Here is a 16267-nt window from a genome sequence, read left to right on the forward strand (position 1 = left end):
GCATAAACTGCCATTACCATCATTTCGGCTTGCCTAACAATTCATGTCGTATTTTTCAATTAAACCGTTCAGGTTTGGGAAGCACTCCCACGATGAGATGTCCATCCTGGTCCCTCTCAGTCAATGCTGCAGGTCAGAAGACGAGAACGTTATTTCTGCATGACTCTCAAGAAACAAATGACAGATACAGACGAGCATTCTGTTGTTTGCAGGGTGAAGAAGTCCACCTTCCTCCGTCTCCAGCTGCTGGCCAAAGACGACTACCGGCTGAGCGCCCTGATGGAGGAGTCCCTCCTCCGAGACCGCCTGTCCCCGATCCTCATCCGGCCTCACCTGCAGGCCCTGGACCGCCGGCTGGGCCTGGTGCTGCGGGTGCTGGCTGACTGCGTGGAGAAAGAAGGCTACGGCAACGTGGTGGAGGAAAATGTGGACGGCGAGTCGGCCACGCGCACGGCCTCCGCTCACAGGTAGTGAGGGGAGGGCCAGGCGGCTCAAAGATCACGCAGGACCGCTGGGACGAACCCACTTTTCATATCACGCTGAATTCAGTGAATTCCAAGACCTGACATCAATGCCTCTGTGCAAGTGTGTTTATACAACAGACGGACCTCCGGGTACGACAACAGACTTGGCAAACATTTGGTTTGGTCACCCGCAAGATCCGTTGGCCAGTGTCCGTTTCATGTCCATGTTTTATTCTATCTTTACGTAATCGAATGCACACTTTTGGCAGCGTTCCAGTGAAACCACCATCATTGTCATGGGCGGCGGGCAAGTCCTGCCATGAACAGCCAAAATCCAAAAGTAGCTGATGCCCCCTCCGAAAACGATTTGAAATTGCCTATCGATGTCACAAGATGGCAGCAGAGCATTTTTTTCTTTTTGACAGCTTACTACGCTCCTTCCCTCACTACAACATTGAATTAATTGACACAAGATGATACATAAGTCCGACCGATTAATCGCGCCAATCATGTGAACTTTTTTGTGTGTTTTGGGGATTTGTCGCTCTGCTAGAGCAGCCAAGTGCAGCACTCATAATCACTCCCTCACTCATAATCACGACCAGAGAAATTGCTTTTTTTGTACTCCAGGCTATGATGTGACGTTGTACAACACTTTAGTGCCCCGTTGCAATAACGTCCATGTAAAAATACACTGTTAGGCCATATCAATGAGAGCATTCTAGTTTGTTTTATATAAGTTTTAGTAAGACTACTGGCAGGTAAGTTGCATCTATGTGGAGTAAACAAATAAATTTACAACTGTTAATTCCTATTATTCATTATAAGACATAGCTTATATTGTTTACAGTCCTTTTGTTGACAGTGTAATTGAGGTCCCTTATTTTAATTTAGTATTCTTCTGCTTCTTTGCCTTGAATCATATTTTCGGTCGAATAAGAATTTCTGTTCTTGTTCTCTTTCATGTACTGGATATATTTCAGTGAGGATAACAGATATAAGTTGTTGTTGTTTTTGCCCCTATTGTGAATAACAATATCAGCAACTGCTACAAAAGTGCTGTATTGGTCGGACTCTATGGCACCAAAACCATGTTTTTATATTAGACGTGGCTTTGGCCTGAGCACAAAAACTGCAAATGAAGGCTATAGGTTCTCCATAAAAAAAGAAACAACAACAACAACAAAAATCAGCAAATATGCAGGGGTTCACTGTATAATGGCAGCAGAAAATTAACTTTATCAGTTAGTGCATCATGGAAACATCAGGACATTTTTTCCTCATCACAAGCAAGTGAAAACATTCACATAAAGAGTGATAGTGTATTTTGTCATAATACAGCAAAATATTCTAAACGTTGTCCAACGACATTATATGCAGTGTCTTTTATTTGCCTTATTCCAGTAATGTTTCAAGTAGAGGACATTCAGGTCCGCTGCGGGATTAATTTACACTCAATGCAGTCTGAGATGACAATTCACATTCAGCTATAAACAGGAAACCAGTCAATATGAACACTATGAATGACTTTTTTTAAATTATTATTATTATTTAATTAACTGCACTTCAAATCCGATTTTCACATGCAAACCTGAAACTTTTATTGTCTTCACTTGTTTAATGAAATAGTTTGATACAAAAAAAAAAATACTTTATGTGAAGAGTCCAAAGGAGTATTTATTGGTGAGCCACAAAGATCCTCGCTTTAACTTAGCTGGGTTCACGTAGCATTGCTATTCCCATTGACATGTAGTCTTATTTTGGAATCCAAATAACAAGTGTTGCAATGATAGAAAGTAGTGCAGCTCTTGAAGGGTTGACGATGAACACAAAAAAAGCTGTGCAACAAGTCAGATAAAATTCATTTTTGAAAAAAGGGATGGAAAAGGGTTGACAACATACTTATTGTCATCCACACATAATAATATTAATGGGAGTTCTGCTTTGATTCCCCCCCCCCAATCCATTGTAAATACAAAGACTACTTTGTTGACCTAACAAGCGTCGCTGCACAGTGATTGGCTGGTTTTCTGCTATTGCATTGTTACTGTGAAGATCTGTTTACTGAAGTGTGTAATCCAAATAAAAGAGAGGAGAAACCACACATTGGCTAAGGGGGAGCGTTTGTAATTGTTGGGGGGCATTAGGTACTGTGAGTGTCAACAAATGTGATCACTTTTGAGGTCAAATTAAGCTCACTTGTAAAGGTTGCATTTTAGATTCATTGTAGAATTTCTCCCAAAAGGCGAATATTGTATCCTTTACATTTTAAAAGCAGTGTATATTGTTAGATATAAATCATATTCATTGTCATAAAAAATACATTTTAATTCTGTTTATTTCGATATTAGAAAACTACAGAGCGCTTAAGGTGACATGGAAGACAACATTTTGCAAGAAACGATAGAGATAATGCAAAACTTAAACAAGATATTGCTTTAAGAATTTTTTTTTTTTTTTTTACATGAAAAACTGTCTTCTGCAGTACGTGAATGCATTCATTGTTGTTACATTTCTATACTCAGAAGTACATGATTTTTCTTCTTCTTCATTGTCCTTTGGGACAGCCTTTAATCATTTCATTTATGTACACTATTATTTTAAACTTATTTTTGTATTTCTGAAATTTACTTTAAATCGTCTTCATATTTTATATATTCCCAACTACCACGAAAAGTTGAATTTAAAATGTAAATATTTAGCCAATACGGGACCGTTAAAAGAATGATGGCTGCTGTCCGTGGTGCTGAAAGAGCACGTATTGATGAGTGTGCGTGTGCATGTAATGCCAACATTTTCCAGCAGGGGGCGCAAGTGCATCGCAATTCCTGATGAAAGCGGCTTCAACACAGATTACCTTAAAACAGTCGCTAGGTGGCATTGTTGTCCTGCTGGAAGATTTTCCAAGAACAAGCCACAATTTGTTATGGTGCTGCTGGTGACTCATGCAGGTATTGTTGTGAATTTGTTGTTTATTTTTGTACGCTGTGCTGATTCTTTCAAGTTTCTCAAAATGATGTTCTTCCTTTTCCTGTGACGTCATACACATACCCTCTGTTTTACTAGTGTTACTTCAGGCTAATATACTGATAATAAGTACTGCACTTTTAAAGGGAAATAATCTCCTGATGTTTTTTTTACCATCTACGTCATTCAAAGAGAGCCTTTCCTGCCTAGTAACATCACTGTCCCCCTCGTCTCTATGGCAACAGAGCAGCCCATCACACAAACGCTTTCCTTGCCTCCCATTGATCCGAGGTGTGTGCGTGAGTGTGGTTTTGTTTCTCCATGACCCTGACCCACACATGCACGTCCCCGGCCACCCCCCCAGGCTACGTAGCCCTTCGGTGAACTTGAAGGGCGCCAACGCATATCAGTCAGCATACCTGCACTGAATACAAAACACGGCAATTAGCAGCCGCTATGCAAGTGAGAGGGAGAAGTACCACAGGATGATGTCATGGGGGTGAAACGCAACTTCAACAGTTCTTACTCGGGTTGCAGGCCTCGCAGTAAGCACATTCACAGTATAATCATTTAAAGTATAATGTTTTTTGTTTAAAATGCTGCCTTTATATGAAACCATGTGCATTTTTTTCACTATTGGAAAGGTGGATTCCATTTTTTATTTTTTATTTTTATAGCACTTCTGTCGCCTGCACTGGTTCGAATACATGGATGATGTTGGGTTTGTTTAAATATTTTTTTTGTCCAATCAGATTTCAACAGCTGTGTGTTGCCATGTCAACAACCCATTCTGCCCATGCGTGGCCTTCGAAATCAGCCGTGCTGGCGCATGCAAGGAAAACTAAATCGGCAATGGGACTCTTTTTTTTATTTTTTTGAACCAATCAGATTTCAAACTCCTATTTCACAGTCAGATCATCTGATTGGTTGGTCAGAGCAATGCTGTTCTAGTACAATACACATCTGTAAGTGTTCTGCTCAAATGTATGCATTTCTATAACAATCACAGTTTAACCAGACGCTATTGAAAATCCACTTCTTCCAACAATGCCTCCAAAACAGCACTAGGTGGCAGGACACTCTTCTATATCCAATCCAATTAGTGTCTGTCAAGCATCTTCAAAAGCCGAGTATTTTGAGCATTATTATTTAAAGCTACAACTCAATTTATTGTTCTGTTCCTTTGGGTGTGCCCACTAGGAGGCAACATAATACAGTCATGCACAGAGCCGTTGATAGAAAGAGTTTGGCCAATGCAGCGTTGCTCTACGCTGTGATTGGTCAACTGCTGGTCACGTGACATATTTGGACGCCATGTTGTTACCCTGCCGAAACCGAGTTGGAGAAACTCTCTCCATCACCGGCTCTGGTCATGCAGATGCAAACAAAGTAAGCCGCAGTTACTGGATAAGACACTCTTTGCAGAGGATAAGGAATATATCTGGTATAGTAATGTTATCTGTGGCTTGGTCAGAACCATCAAAAAACCCAAAACGAGTCTTAATACCGTCTAGGGGTATCTCTATAGGGTTTTAAAACCATTACTACCAACATTAACTGTTAGCATGCCAATGATGTTTTCCATTCAAAAAGCATAAAACATTGTTTGGCTGTTTTAGGTAACTACAGTGTGTAATTGTCTTTTTTTGTGTGTTAAATAAACTTCAGCTATGGGAGGCATTAATGAAGGATTGTTCACTATTTGTCAAACTTTTTTTTTAACTGAATCAATCAAGGTCCCTGCCATCACACAGCACTTGTATCTCAGATTTGCACTTGCAAGTCAAGCAGCAGCAACAACAAAAAAAAACTGTCAAATGACAGCTTGAGAAACTCATTAAGTCTGGCCACTCGTATCTCGAGGCGCTTGTGAATTTCTAAACTTGTATGAGAGTTGAGAAGGACGCAATGTCGTGAAAAACATCTCCCATGCGGTTTAAGCATTTCATGAAAATTCCGAAGTTCACCCTATTCCCACTGCAGTGTTTTGAAATCAGACCAACTTGAAAGTCAACCAGCCTGACAGTCAAGTCTGCACGTTGGCTTACGTAGCCCGTTGGCGCGCTCCTGAGGCGCGTTGAGATGAGAGGAGCGTTCAAACGCTTGATCCCCTCGCAGCCCGGCCGCTTGAACCTCAGGTCCGCCTTCACTGATGTCACAGCTGCAGGCGCTTTCACATCTGCGCTGATCAAAACAAACGCGTCCCGGTGAGGATCGCTCAAACAAATCATTCACGCGCCACCCGGTCACGTCACGCATCTCATCTCCGAGCTGTCCACCAATCTCATCGCCATTTTTGCTTTATTATTATATCAGCTATTGGCTCATTTCTCATAAACTCACAATTTATTGCTCTTTCATTTCTATATTTTATCTCTTTGAAGGCCGTACGCGAGTGCGCCGTGCAACAAGGTGGCAATAAGCGTGCCGGCATGCAGAAACTGGCGCGGGCTCCGTGTCTCAACTCATGAATTATTCACGGCGCGCTATTTCGCAGCCGCAGCTAAAATTAGGAAGCGCCGCATTTTGTCTATAATTAGAAGGCAGATGGAAAGCGCTCGTATATTATGAGGAGGAGGGGGCAGTTGATGCGCGTGCGTGGAACGTGACCTCTGGCGTCTGTCTTCAAGGTCAAACGAGGGCGCCTCCTTCAAGAGAGAAATTAAACGCCAAATCAATTGGCCACCTGTGCGCATGCGCGTCCACTTGACTGCCAAATGCGCGCGCTTGTGTGCACGTGCGACTGGAGAATGAAAGCAGGTGTGCGCGTGATCGTCAGTGCGCATGAGCCACTATTACTATTTTCATTATAAAAGCCTGGCTGTTCATCTGTCAATCAAAAAGGAGCAGGTTGAATGGAAGGAGAATCAATGCCTCTTCCTCCTCCTTTATTTTCATTCACAGCACAATCAGTGACGTGAGCATATCGCTGTGATGCAGAAGCTTCCCCAGTCATTCGCCATCAAAAAAATCCCTCCATCATAGCGAACGGCGTTACACAAGCTGCGGCCTGGCATCCGTTTCTTAGCAGCCCATAGCACAGAGCAAACCAATTCGTGCATTTGTGGGAAACCATCATTCAGAGTCCGACTGCATGGGACACAATTTCAGCTCTGGAATTTCAGGGCTCAGACCGGCCCACTTTAGTTCACATTTTAATGAACATACACAATGTTTCTAATTACAGTTTGTATATCATTGTAAAATAGATGAACATTCCCTCCAACGTTATTCAAATTGCATTTGATCAAAAATGTAATTTACAATTGAATAATCTTACAAGAGCACGGTCTTTGTTTATTTGAACACGTATGTGAACACAAAATGTGCACACACAAAGAAGGACAAAATAAACCAATAAGAAAATGTACATTAAAAGGGATAAGACATTTTACACTTCACAAGACACACTTACCAAATGAAGTTAAACCAATAAGATTAAGGCAGCGAACAATGTACTTCCTGTTAATACTCTTATTTTGAAATGTGTTCTCACCACTTCTGGTTCACACTACTGAGCTGACTGACGCAAACTTGAAGAGAGCAAAGCTAATCGTAGGAGGCTTTCCCATCCTGCTTTGTTGCTGTTAGTAACATTTGTGATTGTGTTTTGCCTCTTTTATGTGTTATTTTTGTACAGACAAGGTTTAATATATTTATATTGTTATTGTTTCTATTCGTGGATTCAAGTTTTGCTACTTTTGATATTATTGTAACTCGGTGACACCCTTAATAACAAAGGCAGTCAGTCAGTGCTGTATAGCCCATAAGGGTGATTGGAGTTACAGTTGATTGAGAATAAGACAAAGTGGATACTCTTTATTTACGGGTTGATTATGTGTGGGCTGCTAACTGCGCGATTTTGAAACGTGTGGTCTCCTGCCTGCTGATTCGCGGTCCGAAATATAGGACGACCTACCAGGAATTGTCCCGCCTCGCCTCTTCAGATGGCCCAGTCCAGATGCCATCATTTAGTATTCGATGAAATTTTTTGGTATTCACTGTTTTTGTACTCAGGCCAAAGCAATGAAATTAGGACTTTTGGTGCCATCTGGTGGGATGTTGGTGTTGTTTTGGCATGTGAGATGTTTTATTTTATTTTATTTTATTTTATCTTATTTTATTTGGGGGTTTTTTTGGTTAGTTTTTTTAAATTTTGTTTATTTTGTTTTGTTTCATTTCTGTTTTTGCTTTTGGATTAGGTTTTTTGTATTTTGTTTATTTCGTTCCGTTTCGTTTCGGTGGGGGGGGGGGTCCGTTTAGTTCAGTTCTGTTCCGTTCCGTTTTGTTTCGTTTCGGTTTTTTTCTTTCGTTTTTTGTTTATTTTTGTTTATTTCGTTTCGTTTAGTTTTTCTGATTTTGTTTTTGTTGTTTTTTTCATTTTTTGTTTGTTTTGTTTGGTTTTGTTTTTGTTTTTTTTCGTATTTTGTTTATTTCGTTCCGTTTCGTTTCGGGGGGGGGATTCCGTTTAGTTCAGTTCAGTTCCGTTTCGTTTCGTTTCTGGTTTTGGTTTGTTTGTTTTTTCGTTTTTTCGTTTTTTGTTTTGTTTTGTTTGGTTTGGTTTAGTTTTTTTGTTTTTTTTCGTTTTTTGTTTATTTTGTTTATTTCGTTTCGTTTCGTTTTTCTGATTTTGTTTGTTTTTTGTTTTTTTTTGTTTTTTTTTGTTTTTTTCGCTTTTTTTCGTTTTCTGTTTATTTTGTTTATTTTGTTTCGTTTAATTTTGTTTTAGGTCCTTGAATGCACCTCAGTCAAAAGTGAAACCGGAAGTGAATGTATACAGTAAGGTACAGCAACATATGTAGACGGACAATACAGGCAGATATTCTTTATCATTTGGACTAATATTACTGCAGCTTTCTGAGCAGTTGTGACCATCTTGTGTAAGCATGTTTTATACTGCCGCGCATAAATGACACAAGGTAAGCTTATTAACTAAGTTTACTTGCAACATGTCATGAGGTCACATCATTTTATGCTTGCGCGTGTCTGTCTGCTAATATATTATGGCTGAGCTCCATGGTGGGTTATTTATCTTGATGTATTTCACTAATGAATGCAGTCATCTATGTAACATGGTTTCATGAATGTGTACGGGCTAGATACATGGTGCTGGTGCTTGATGATCTTCTGTGTGAAGTGCTTTTCCTCCATCTTGTGGCTTCTATATGCAAATGCAGAAAAGCAGTTTATATGTCATTATTTGTTTTATTATGTTAAATTAATTAACTCTTTGACTGCCAGACGTTTTCAGAAAAGGGATGCCGTGGGTGCCAGCCGATTTAAGCATTTTGACTGATCTTTCAAGGTCCACAGAAAAGTTTGTGTTTGGACTATGGAAACACACATACTACCAAATGAAAGATTGGACTCTCATCTTTCATCAGAAAAAAAAGTTTGTTTCTACCTTATTCCGTTTTTCAGTAATCAACAATAGAAAATGGTTAGTTTCACCGAAATGCTGTTTTGAAACAAAATACGGAGAAATCAAGCTTTTTGTGAAATTATATTATTTCATGCACTCTAGTGAATTTGAACCTTTGTTTTTCCATGAATGATGCCACAAACACCTAAACAGTGCTTTACTGCTGTAAAACACTACCACCAACAATGAAAAAGTGTTTTTTGATAGCAAAATACGTTTATTTACATTCAACAGTGTAACAATTTGACAAAACGATTTGGCAAACTATTTACAAATGTGTGCAACTGTGGTACTATTTTCAATTGTGTGGATGTTTCAACTACAGTTTTTCTTTTTGTAACACTCCCCTGCGTGCAAGGGGACGCAGCAGGATTTGCACAACAGATGAGTTTCACTGCAATGGCTCCTTCGCGTGCAGATGATACACTTTCTTGCCGGCCTTTTTTTCCGGGGAATAGCAAGTATATACTGCAGTGTGTGTTTGGCCATGTTGCCATCAAGTCTACTCTCAGGATCATGATTCGGTGACGTTACGGTGGTGTTACGTCTGGCTTCCTCATTGTCCTTCAGTTCCTATACCGGGTGGTTGATCCATCTTATCCGCTCCATTCATGGTGGCATCGTAGTCCATAACCAGTGTCTTCTCCGTGATCAGACTGTACCCACTCCTCCGATGAATATGCATTGGACTCGGGGCACTCTTTGTCGTCCGATTGAACGTTCGCCTGAGCAGAAGTGCTCGGTTGTGCTTCGCGTTTTCTGGCATTAGCATCGCTAGCCGGTGAGGCTTTATGACGTGATTATAGCCGCCGCGTCAACGCTTCCAACTTCGGCATCAACCTCGGAGTCACCATCATCATCATCATCGTCGTCATCAATGTGCTCTTTAGCACTGGTCGATGCTTTTCGTCTTTGAAAAAAATGCTCAAGCGTGAGCTGCTTGCAACCGGTCGCCATTATGGCTTCCTCAGCCATTGTCCCCTCAACACTCTAGCTCCGCCTCACGTCTTCTACTGACGCCTACTCAATCTTGTCCAAAGAGTCATCGCTGCCATCTAGGGGCCAAAAATAGGCATTATACTAACTAGATCTGCTTGATACTTTCAGCACAGCTGGCCAAGGCTTTCCTCCACCCGTTTCCCAAAAAAAAAAAAAAAACTTGGTGAACGTCTTTTAACATCTTTGGTTTCGTCCTCCGTAGGATTTTACTAAACGTTATTTAATGTTTTTGGCAGTCAAAGAGTTAAATATGTCATCCTTTGTTGGACTTTTTAAGGCACTGGAAGAAAAGAAAGCGTGGACACCCTTGATACAGACACACGCTACATGTTTTCTCTTCTGCCTAAAATACACACAACATTGCAACCCCCTCCAATCCTTATTTATTTATTTATTTATTGTCAACATAAATGAGTAAACGTATTTCGCCGCACGCACACGAGACGTGAGGCACGCAATGGCGGCCAATCGGCGGATAAACAAGGAGCCGCGCAATTCCCACTTCAACACACAACCTTTCAAACAACAGCAGGCGTACGCTCACTGGCTTTCGCATTTCGCAAGTGCTTGCGTCCTCTAACTTGCCCACTTTTTGCCTCACAGGTCCTCCCTCTTGTCATCCTACTCTCCTTGCCACAAAAAAAACCCAGCTCAAATACAGATTAGTGATTGATTTTGGTTATTATAAAGCAGCAGGTGACATGGACTCTTTTGGAAAAGTTTGGTTTTACCAGGACGGTATGTGTTGCCTCACAGCAGGAGAGTTGACGTCATGCAGTGCCTTTTGTAATCCTGCTGATTAGTTTACATTTTTGAAGGTCATTTATTAGGCAATTTAATGTGTCATTTGAACAGTTGAGAAAAATGAGAGAAAAAATAAACTTGATTGCAAGATAAAAATTGCTCTCTCGCTCTCTCTCGCTCTCTCACTCACACACACACACACCGGTTTGGTGACACGCGAAAGGCACCCCCTGCAACATCCTCCTCCCTGAACACCTCCACAACCCTCCCACCATCCCCAGCCTCCCTCCACTCTCTCACCCCATACCTCCTCCCAGCTAATTCCATTATACATCCCTGACTGGAAGGAAGAGGAGCTGTCTTCTAATTGCTTTCTTATCCCCCTGAGTCCCCATCACTCTCCTATCGCCACACTTGGGGGCCCCCCCCACCTCCCTTCCGATTGGCCCACTCCCTTGCCCTGTGTGCACTGCGTGCGGGGGTGTGGGGGGGGTCATGGAGAGCATCAGGAAAGAGAGTAAAATAGGTAAATAGGTAAAGAAATGTAAGGAAAGAGACACGGAGTTGAAGAGAGAGAGCGAGACACACACACACACATGGGGATGGAGCAAAGAGAGAGGAGACAGATAGAGCGAGATAAACAGGGGGGGGGGGGAAATAACACAACAGAGAACGCAGATAGAAGGAGGGAGAGAAAGAGAGGGAGAGCATGGAGACAGAGAGAGAGGGGAGAGAGGGGGTGTATAGAGAGCATGGGAGAGGGGAGAGAGAAAGACTAGAGAGAGAGAGAAAGAGAGAGAGAGGGAGACGGGGAGAGAGAGAGCAGTGAAAGGAGGGGGAGAGAGAGTTAGAGAGAAGAAGAGAGAGAACGAGAGAGAGAGGGAGAGAGAGGGGGAGCATGGAGACAGAGAGAGAGGGGAAAGAGGGGGTGCACAGAGAGCAAGGGAGAGGGGAGAGAGAGAGCAGTGAAAGAAGGGGGAGAGAGTTAGAGAGAGGAAGAGAGGAGAGAGAGGAAGGGAGAGATGTAGAGAGAGAGAGGGGTGAAAAAAGGGGGAGAGAGAGTTAGAGAGAAGGAGAGAGGAGAGAGAGAGAGAGGGTGCATAGAGAGCAAAGAAAGGGGAGAAAGAGTTGGAGAAAGGAAGAGAGGAAGAGAGGGAAGGAGCGAGAGTTAGAAAGAGGAAAAGAGAGGAGAGAGTTAGAAAGCAGTGAAAGAAAGGGGAGAGAGAGTTAGAGAGAGGAAGAGAGAGAGACGAAGAGAGTAGAGAGAGAGGGGAAAGGAGAGGAGAGAGAGAGAGAGAGAGAGAGAGAGAGAGAGAGAGAGAGAGAGAGAGAGAGAGAGAGAGAGAGGAAAAGAGAGGAGAGAGAGAGAGCGTGGGAGAGCGTGTGGAAGAGGCTGCCACTGCGAGGGAGCTCGGTTGCCATTTGCAGCCTCGGCAGTGGAAGGCGAACGGAGGCTCCGCCGCTTGACGTTCGGCTCAGCTCATCGCAGCCTCGGCAGAGGACGAGCGGACACGGAAAGAAGCGCACCCGGGACGACGGCTTACCGCTAACAGGTATAACACGCTTCCTCCTCCTTCTTCTTCCTCCTCCTCTTCCTCAGCTTCCCTCTCTTGTGGACCACACAGGTGCGTGTGAGCGCGTGTGAACGCGTGTGTGCGCAGAGGACAGCCGGTGTCCGTCACGTCAAGTCACGCTACGGCTTCCTCATTTTCGTCACTGCTTCCTTCCAATGTTACGTAAAAGAAACGCGGCGCGTGACTTTCAACTTTTGCGTTTGAGCTGCATGCTGACCCCTCGGTGCCAAAATAGAACATTATCAGAGCAGCCATGTGTCAAGCACGCTGTTTACTCTATTGCATAAGGGCACAAACACACTCACGCGCACACACGAATGTAAACACATCAAATGCACTGAAGATGAATTTGTTTGTGTAAATTGCTTAGAATGACTTTTTCAACTGGAATAAGCCTATTTCTGTCAACTGCGTTTTTTCAAGAAGTCCTGTATGCTGCATGTCTTGGGTTCCTATCGGTCCTATAGTGCGCGTGTGCGAGTGCGCGTGTGTAAGCGAGTGACTGTGAGGATCCTTCATGGACGTCCGCGCGTGCATGGCCATTAAAGGGAAGACTGCAGTGTCACCGCTGACTTGAACGGATGCTGCCGACATCCTCGCTCACCCCGAGGACATAGAGAGAGAGAGAGAGAGAGAGAGAGAGAGAGAGAGAGAGAGAGAGAGAGAGAGAAAGTGAGGGAGGGATGTGTGTGCGTACGTGTATGTGCAAGTGTGCGTGTTAGAAATTGTGACGTGTTCACGGTTGTGCGTCCTTTTAGTGTGTTGAGGGGTAAGGGCAGAAATTGCACTGTTTGTGTGTACGTGTGCTTTTCAAGATGGTGTAATATAGCAAAAGTGTACGAGTGAGAGTGTGATGGAGCAAGAGAGGCTAACTGAGGGATAAGAAGTGAAGAGGAGGAGAATGTATGAACGGAGGATGAGACGGACAAACACTGCTAGGACAAACAACATGTGTGTGTATGAATCTGTATGGGCCATTTTCGCCTTAATTGATCTTAGTCGCACTTGATGCTCGTGGATTTAGCGCTGACTCAACTTTCCTCCTCTTTTGTGCGCGTTTGAACCTTCTCACCGAAGTTTTCCTCTTCGCGTCTTCGTCCTTGTGTGTAAAAGTGGCTTTCCCGCATGATGCAACACAATGAAAGGAAGCTGATTATCATGCAAACGGTTGGACGAGACGAGCAGCTTCAAGTGAGCTCTGCTTTTCACCACTTTATGATTTAACGCACATCTTTGCAATAACTTCTTGCGCCGTGAGGGGGGCAAAAATGCTGTGACGTTTTCAGCACAGGCCCATTAGACAGCTTTTTGCATCGGTGGCGCGTGTGTGTGTCCGCGCGTGTGTGTGCAATGATCAGTAAAGGGCACTTGAAATTGCCATTTGCTTCTCTTGTTTAACTTTCCTCACCTTTCCGTCACAGAAAGGAGGCTAAATAATTACCCCAAAAAACCGTCATCCACCTTCTTTCTTTTTTTGTCGCCACGTGATTGTGCTCATTCAAGCGTCATCTTGACTTTTTTTAATGAGATCCATTAGATCAGTTTGTGCATTAACAAGGACAGGTGGGGGGTGGTTGCAGTGCTATTAGAGGTGTGACGTGGGGAGAATGTTTGTCCCTCATTAAAGACAAGCAGAGTTGAAGGAAACCACTGGAACATAGCAGCATTGTTATAAAATCACACCGCCACAGTCACTGATGAATGTGGCCAGTGCACGTGGGTCACATGGCCTTCATAGATTGTGCTACTTTGTAAACAGGTAGTGGTAAAGTAAAGAAAATGCTAAGACATCTTTGGTGGGTGTTTTTATTGGGAATGAGGAGAGGATGGAGGGAAGCGTTGACAGAAAGTGACGGAGGAAGGAAAAAGAATCTCATCTGTATGCATCTTACAGCGTGCGGCTTGTTTGATTGGTGGTGCTTAGTGCTGGCTGGGAGGATGCCGCAAAGTGGCCAAGGCGAAATGAATATCGCCTGTGTAATTCCAGCGTCCTCCAGGTAGGCCTCATTTTGTGGGGACAAAGTCAAGTTTCTGTAATCGTTTCGTTTTGAACTGGAGTGGGCTTTCTTCTTCCTTTCTCTCCTTTGCTTATCCTTCCTTGAAAAGCATGCTGGGAATGACAGCACTGCTGCTTTGGAATGGTGCTGTTAATAGACGGGGGGAGAAAAAACTGGCATCCAGCGGTGTTTAGGGCCATCTCGGCTTAATGAAGAGTTGCTGATCAAATGTGTCTCATTAGGGCGTAATGAACAAGATGATGCTGAGGAATGTATGTTCACCACAGACAACAAGCTTGGTTTGGACTAAATGAGACCAACAATCAGCTGTTTCAAACTATGGCTTCTTTGTGAAGGCTTTAACTGATTACATTTCCTTTTCGAACCAAGACTGGATGCCTTGACAAGCATAATGCAGTATGTGATGTGTCTGTTTTTACAAACAGTACAACATTGGAAGGTGAGGGAACGGCAGTCAGTAGAAGGCCTTGCTCGAATGGCGCACTTTGCACATGCCAGATTTTATTAAAGTACCATTATATAGTGTGCCAGTTTTCTTATTAAAAACAGATTATAAAGATGTTTGTTGTTTTTTGGATGGTGACTGGAACGGATTAATGGCATTTCCATTATTTTCAATGGGGAAAGATGATTTGATATTACAAGTACATCAATTGTATTTCAATTGGACTTCAATTTCCTTCTCAATGTGCTGTCTTCAAATCAGGGCACAATAGCGGCACTTGAAAAAAAAATTTTGGGGGGGGGGGGGGGCCTACTCACCGCCTGCGTCTTAAAACACCTGCTGAGTTACGCAACACAAGAGATAACATGAGATCACAAGAAGAGGCAGACAGAAGTAAGGAATACAACAACGACAACAACAAACAGTCTGTGACAACACATGTAGTGAAATAGGCCTTACTGTGCTGACATCAGACCAAAATCCCCCCCCCCCCCCCCCCCACAAAAAGAAAAAAAAGCCTTTAGAAATCCTACAATGCCTGTGTAGATTTTTGCTATACACTTGACACTATAGACTTTTCTATCCTTTTTGAGTTGGTAAAAGGTCCAAATGGCACTTTAGAGACCCAAAATGAGTCCTCTGGGGTACTTGAATGTTAAGTGACCTTGAGCGACAGTAACCGACTCCTACCATAGCTTTACGCCACACTCCCCCACCCCCGTGTTGTTTGGTAGGATGTGCCAAACGTTTGACGCGCATTAGCGCCATCCCATATTCAGCGCTGCTGTTGCTAGGCTACATGCTTACAGTATATGCGTGTGCCTGCCCGCGTGGAAGCGTGTGCGTGTTTTGCTTGACTGCCTCCGTGCAACGGACGCAAAGTAAGCTCGCCGCTTGTGAATTAGCTTCCATAGCAACCGTGCCACACAGCCAGCCAGCCAAGGGAAGTGAATGAAGGGCTGCGCTACTTGTGCGATGCGAAAGTGGGCGCAGGCCAGATGCCAACTTCTGCTACCGTGGGCATGCCGGCAAACTGACTGCCTTTAACAATAGGGCAGCGTGCTGGTCACGAGCAGGGGTGGGAACAATTGTTCTGTGGTCTTTGGATGCCACACAAGGTCAACAAGCAGAGTTTAGCATGTTCATTGAGACATTCCCTAAAAGGAAATAACACTTCTGTAGGTAACGTAGCGGAAAAACGACAGTACTAATGGCTAAATCAGTGGTTCTCAAAATTTTTAGTAGCACCTAAAAAGATACGTAGCTTTCCAAAAGTACCACCATCATAATCAACATTCAAATATAGCAGTGTAGGAGGCCTTGGCAATGATCCCGCATTCATTGAATGCACTCGCGTATTCAATCCAACAAAGACTCTACGCTTCAATTTTTAGCCTCAGGTACATCTAAAAAATTATAATTTTAAATAAAAAACAAACAAACAATATATTTAGTATTGTATTGATTCTTTCGGCGCAGCTTGGCAGTGAATGTATAGATGTTGTTCTGTACATGGAAAAGTACTTTTTGGTGCGAGGGACTCTTCATGCTTCGCTTTTCAGTCACAGGGACACATGACATTATGAATAGAGATTAGTATTTTTGTAAAACACACACATATATGTGTATATATA

At 43.0% G+C, this 16267-nt stretch overlaps 2 protein-coding genes across 2 annotated transcripts in view; both read left to right on the plus strand.

Moving 5' to 3' along the window:
• fam20ca (FAM20C golgi associated secretory pathway kinase a) overlaps positions 1-2568 on the plus strand; it is a 41088-nt gene extending 38520 nt beyond the window's left edge. Inside the window, exons 9-10 of the mRNA XM_077559034.1 lie at positions 73-132; positions 213-2568. Coding sequence (XP_077415160.1) covers positions 73-132; positions 213-471 — 319 coding nt within the window. The 3' untranslated portion in view covers positions 472-2568. The remainder of the gene's footprint in view (positions 1-72; positions 133-212) is intronic.
• Positions 2569-11975: 9407 nt separating this feature from the next.
• Positions 11976-16267, plus strand: part of rai1 (retinoic acid induced 1) — a 73825-nt gene continuing 69533 nt past the window's right edge. The window contains exon 1 of the mRNA XM_077555766.1: positions 11976-12149. The gene's annotated coding sequence lies outside the window, so the exon portion shown is untranslated. The remainder of the gene's footprint in view (positions 12150-16267) is intronic.

This window comes from Vanacampus margaritifer, chromosome 2, assembly GCF_051991255.1.
Source record: "Vanacampus margaritifer isolate UIUO_Vmar chromosome 2, RoL_Vmar_1.0, whole genome shotgun sequence".
NCBI lineage: Eukaryota > Metazoa > Chordata > Actinopteri > Syngnathiformes > Syngnathidae > Vanacampus > Vanacampus margaritifer.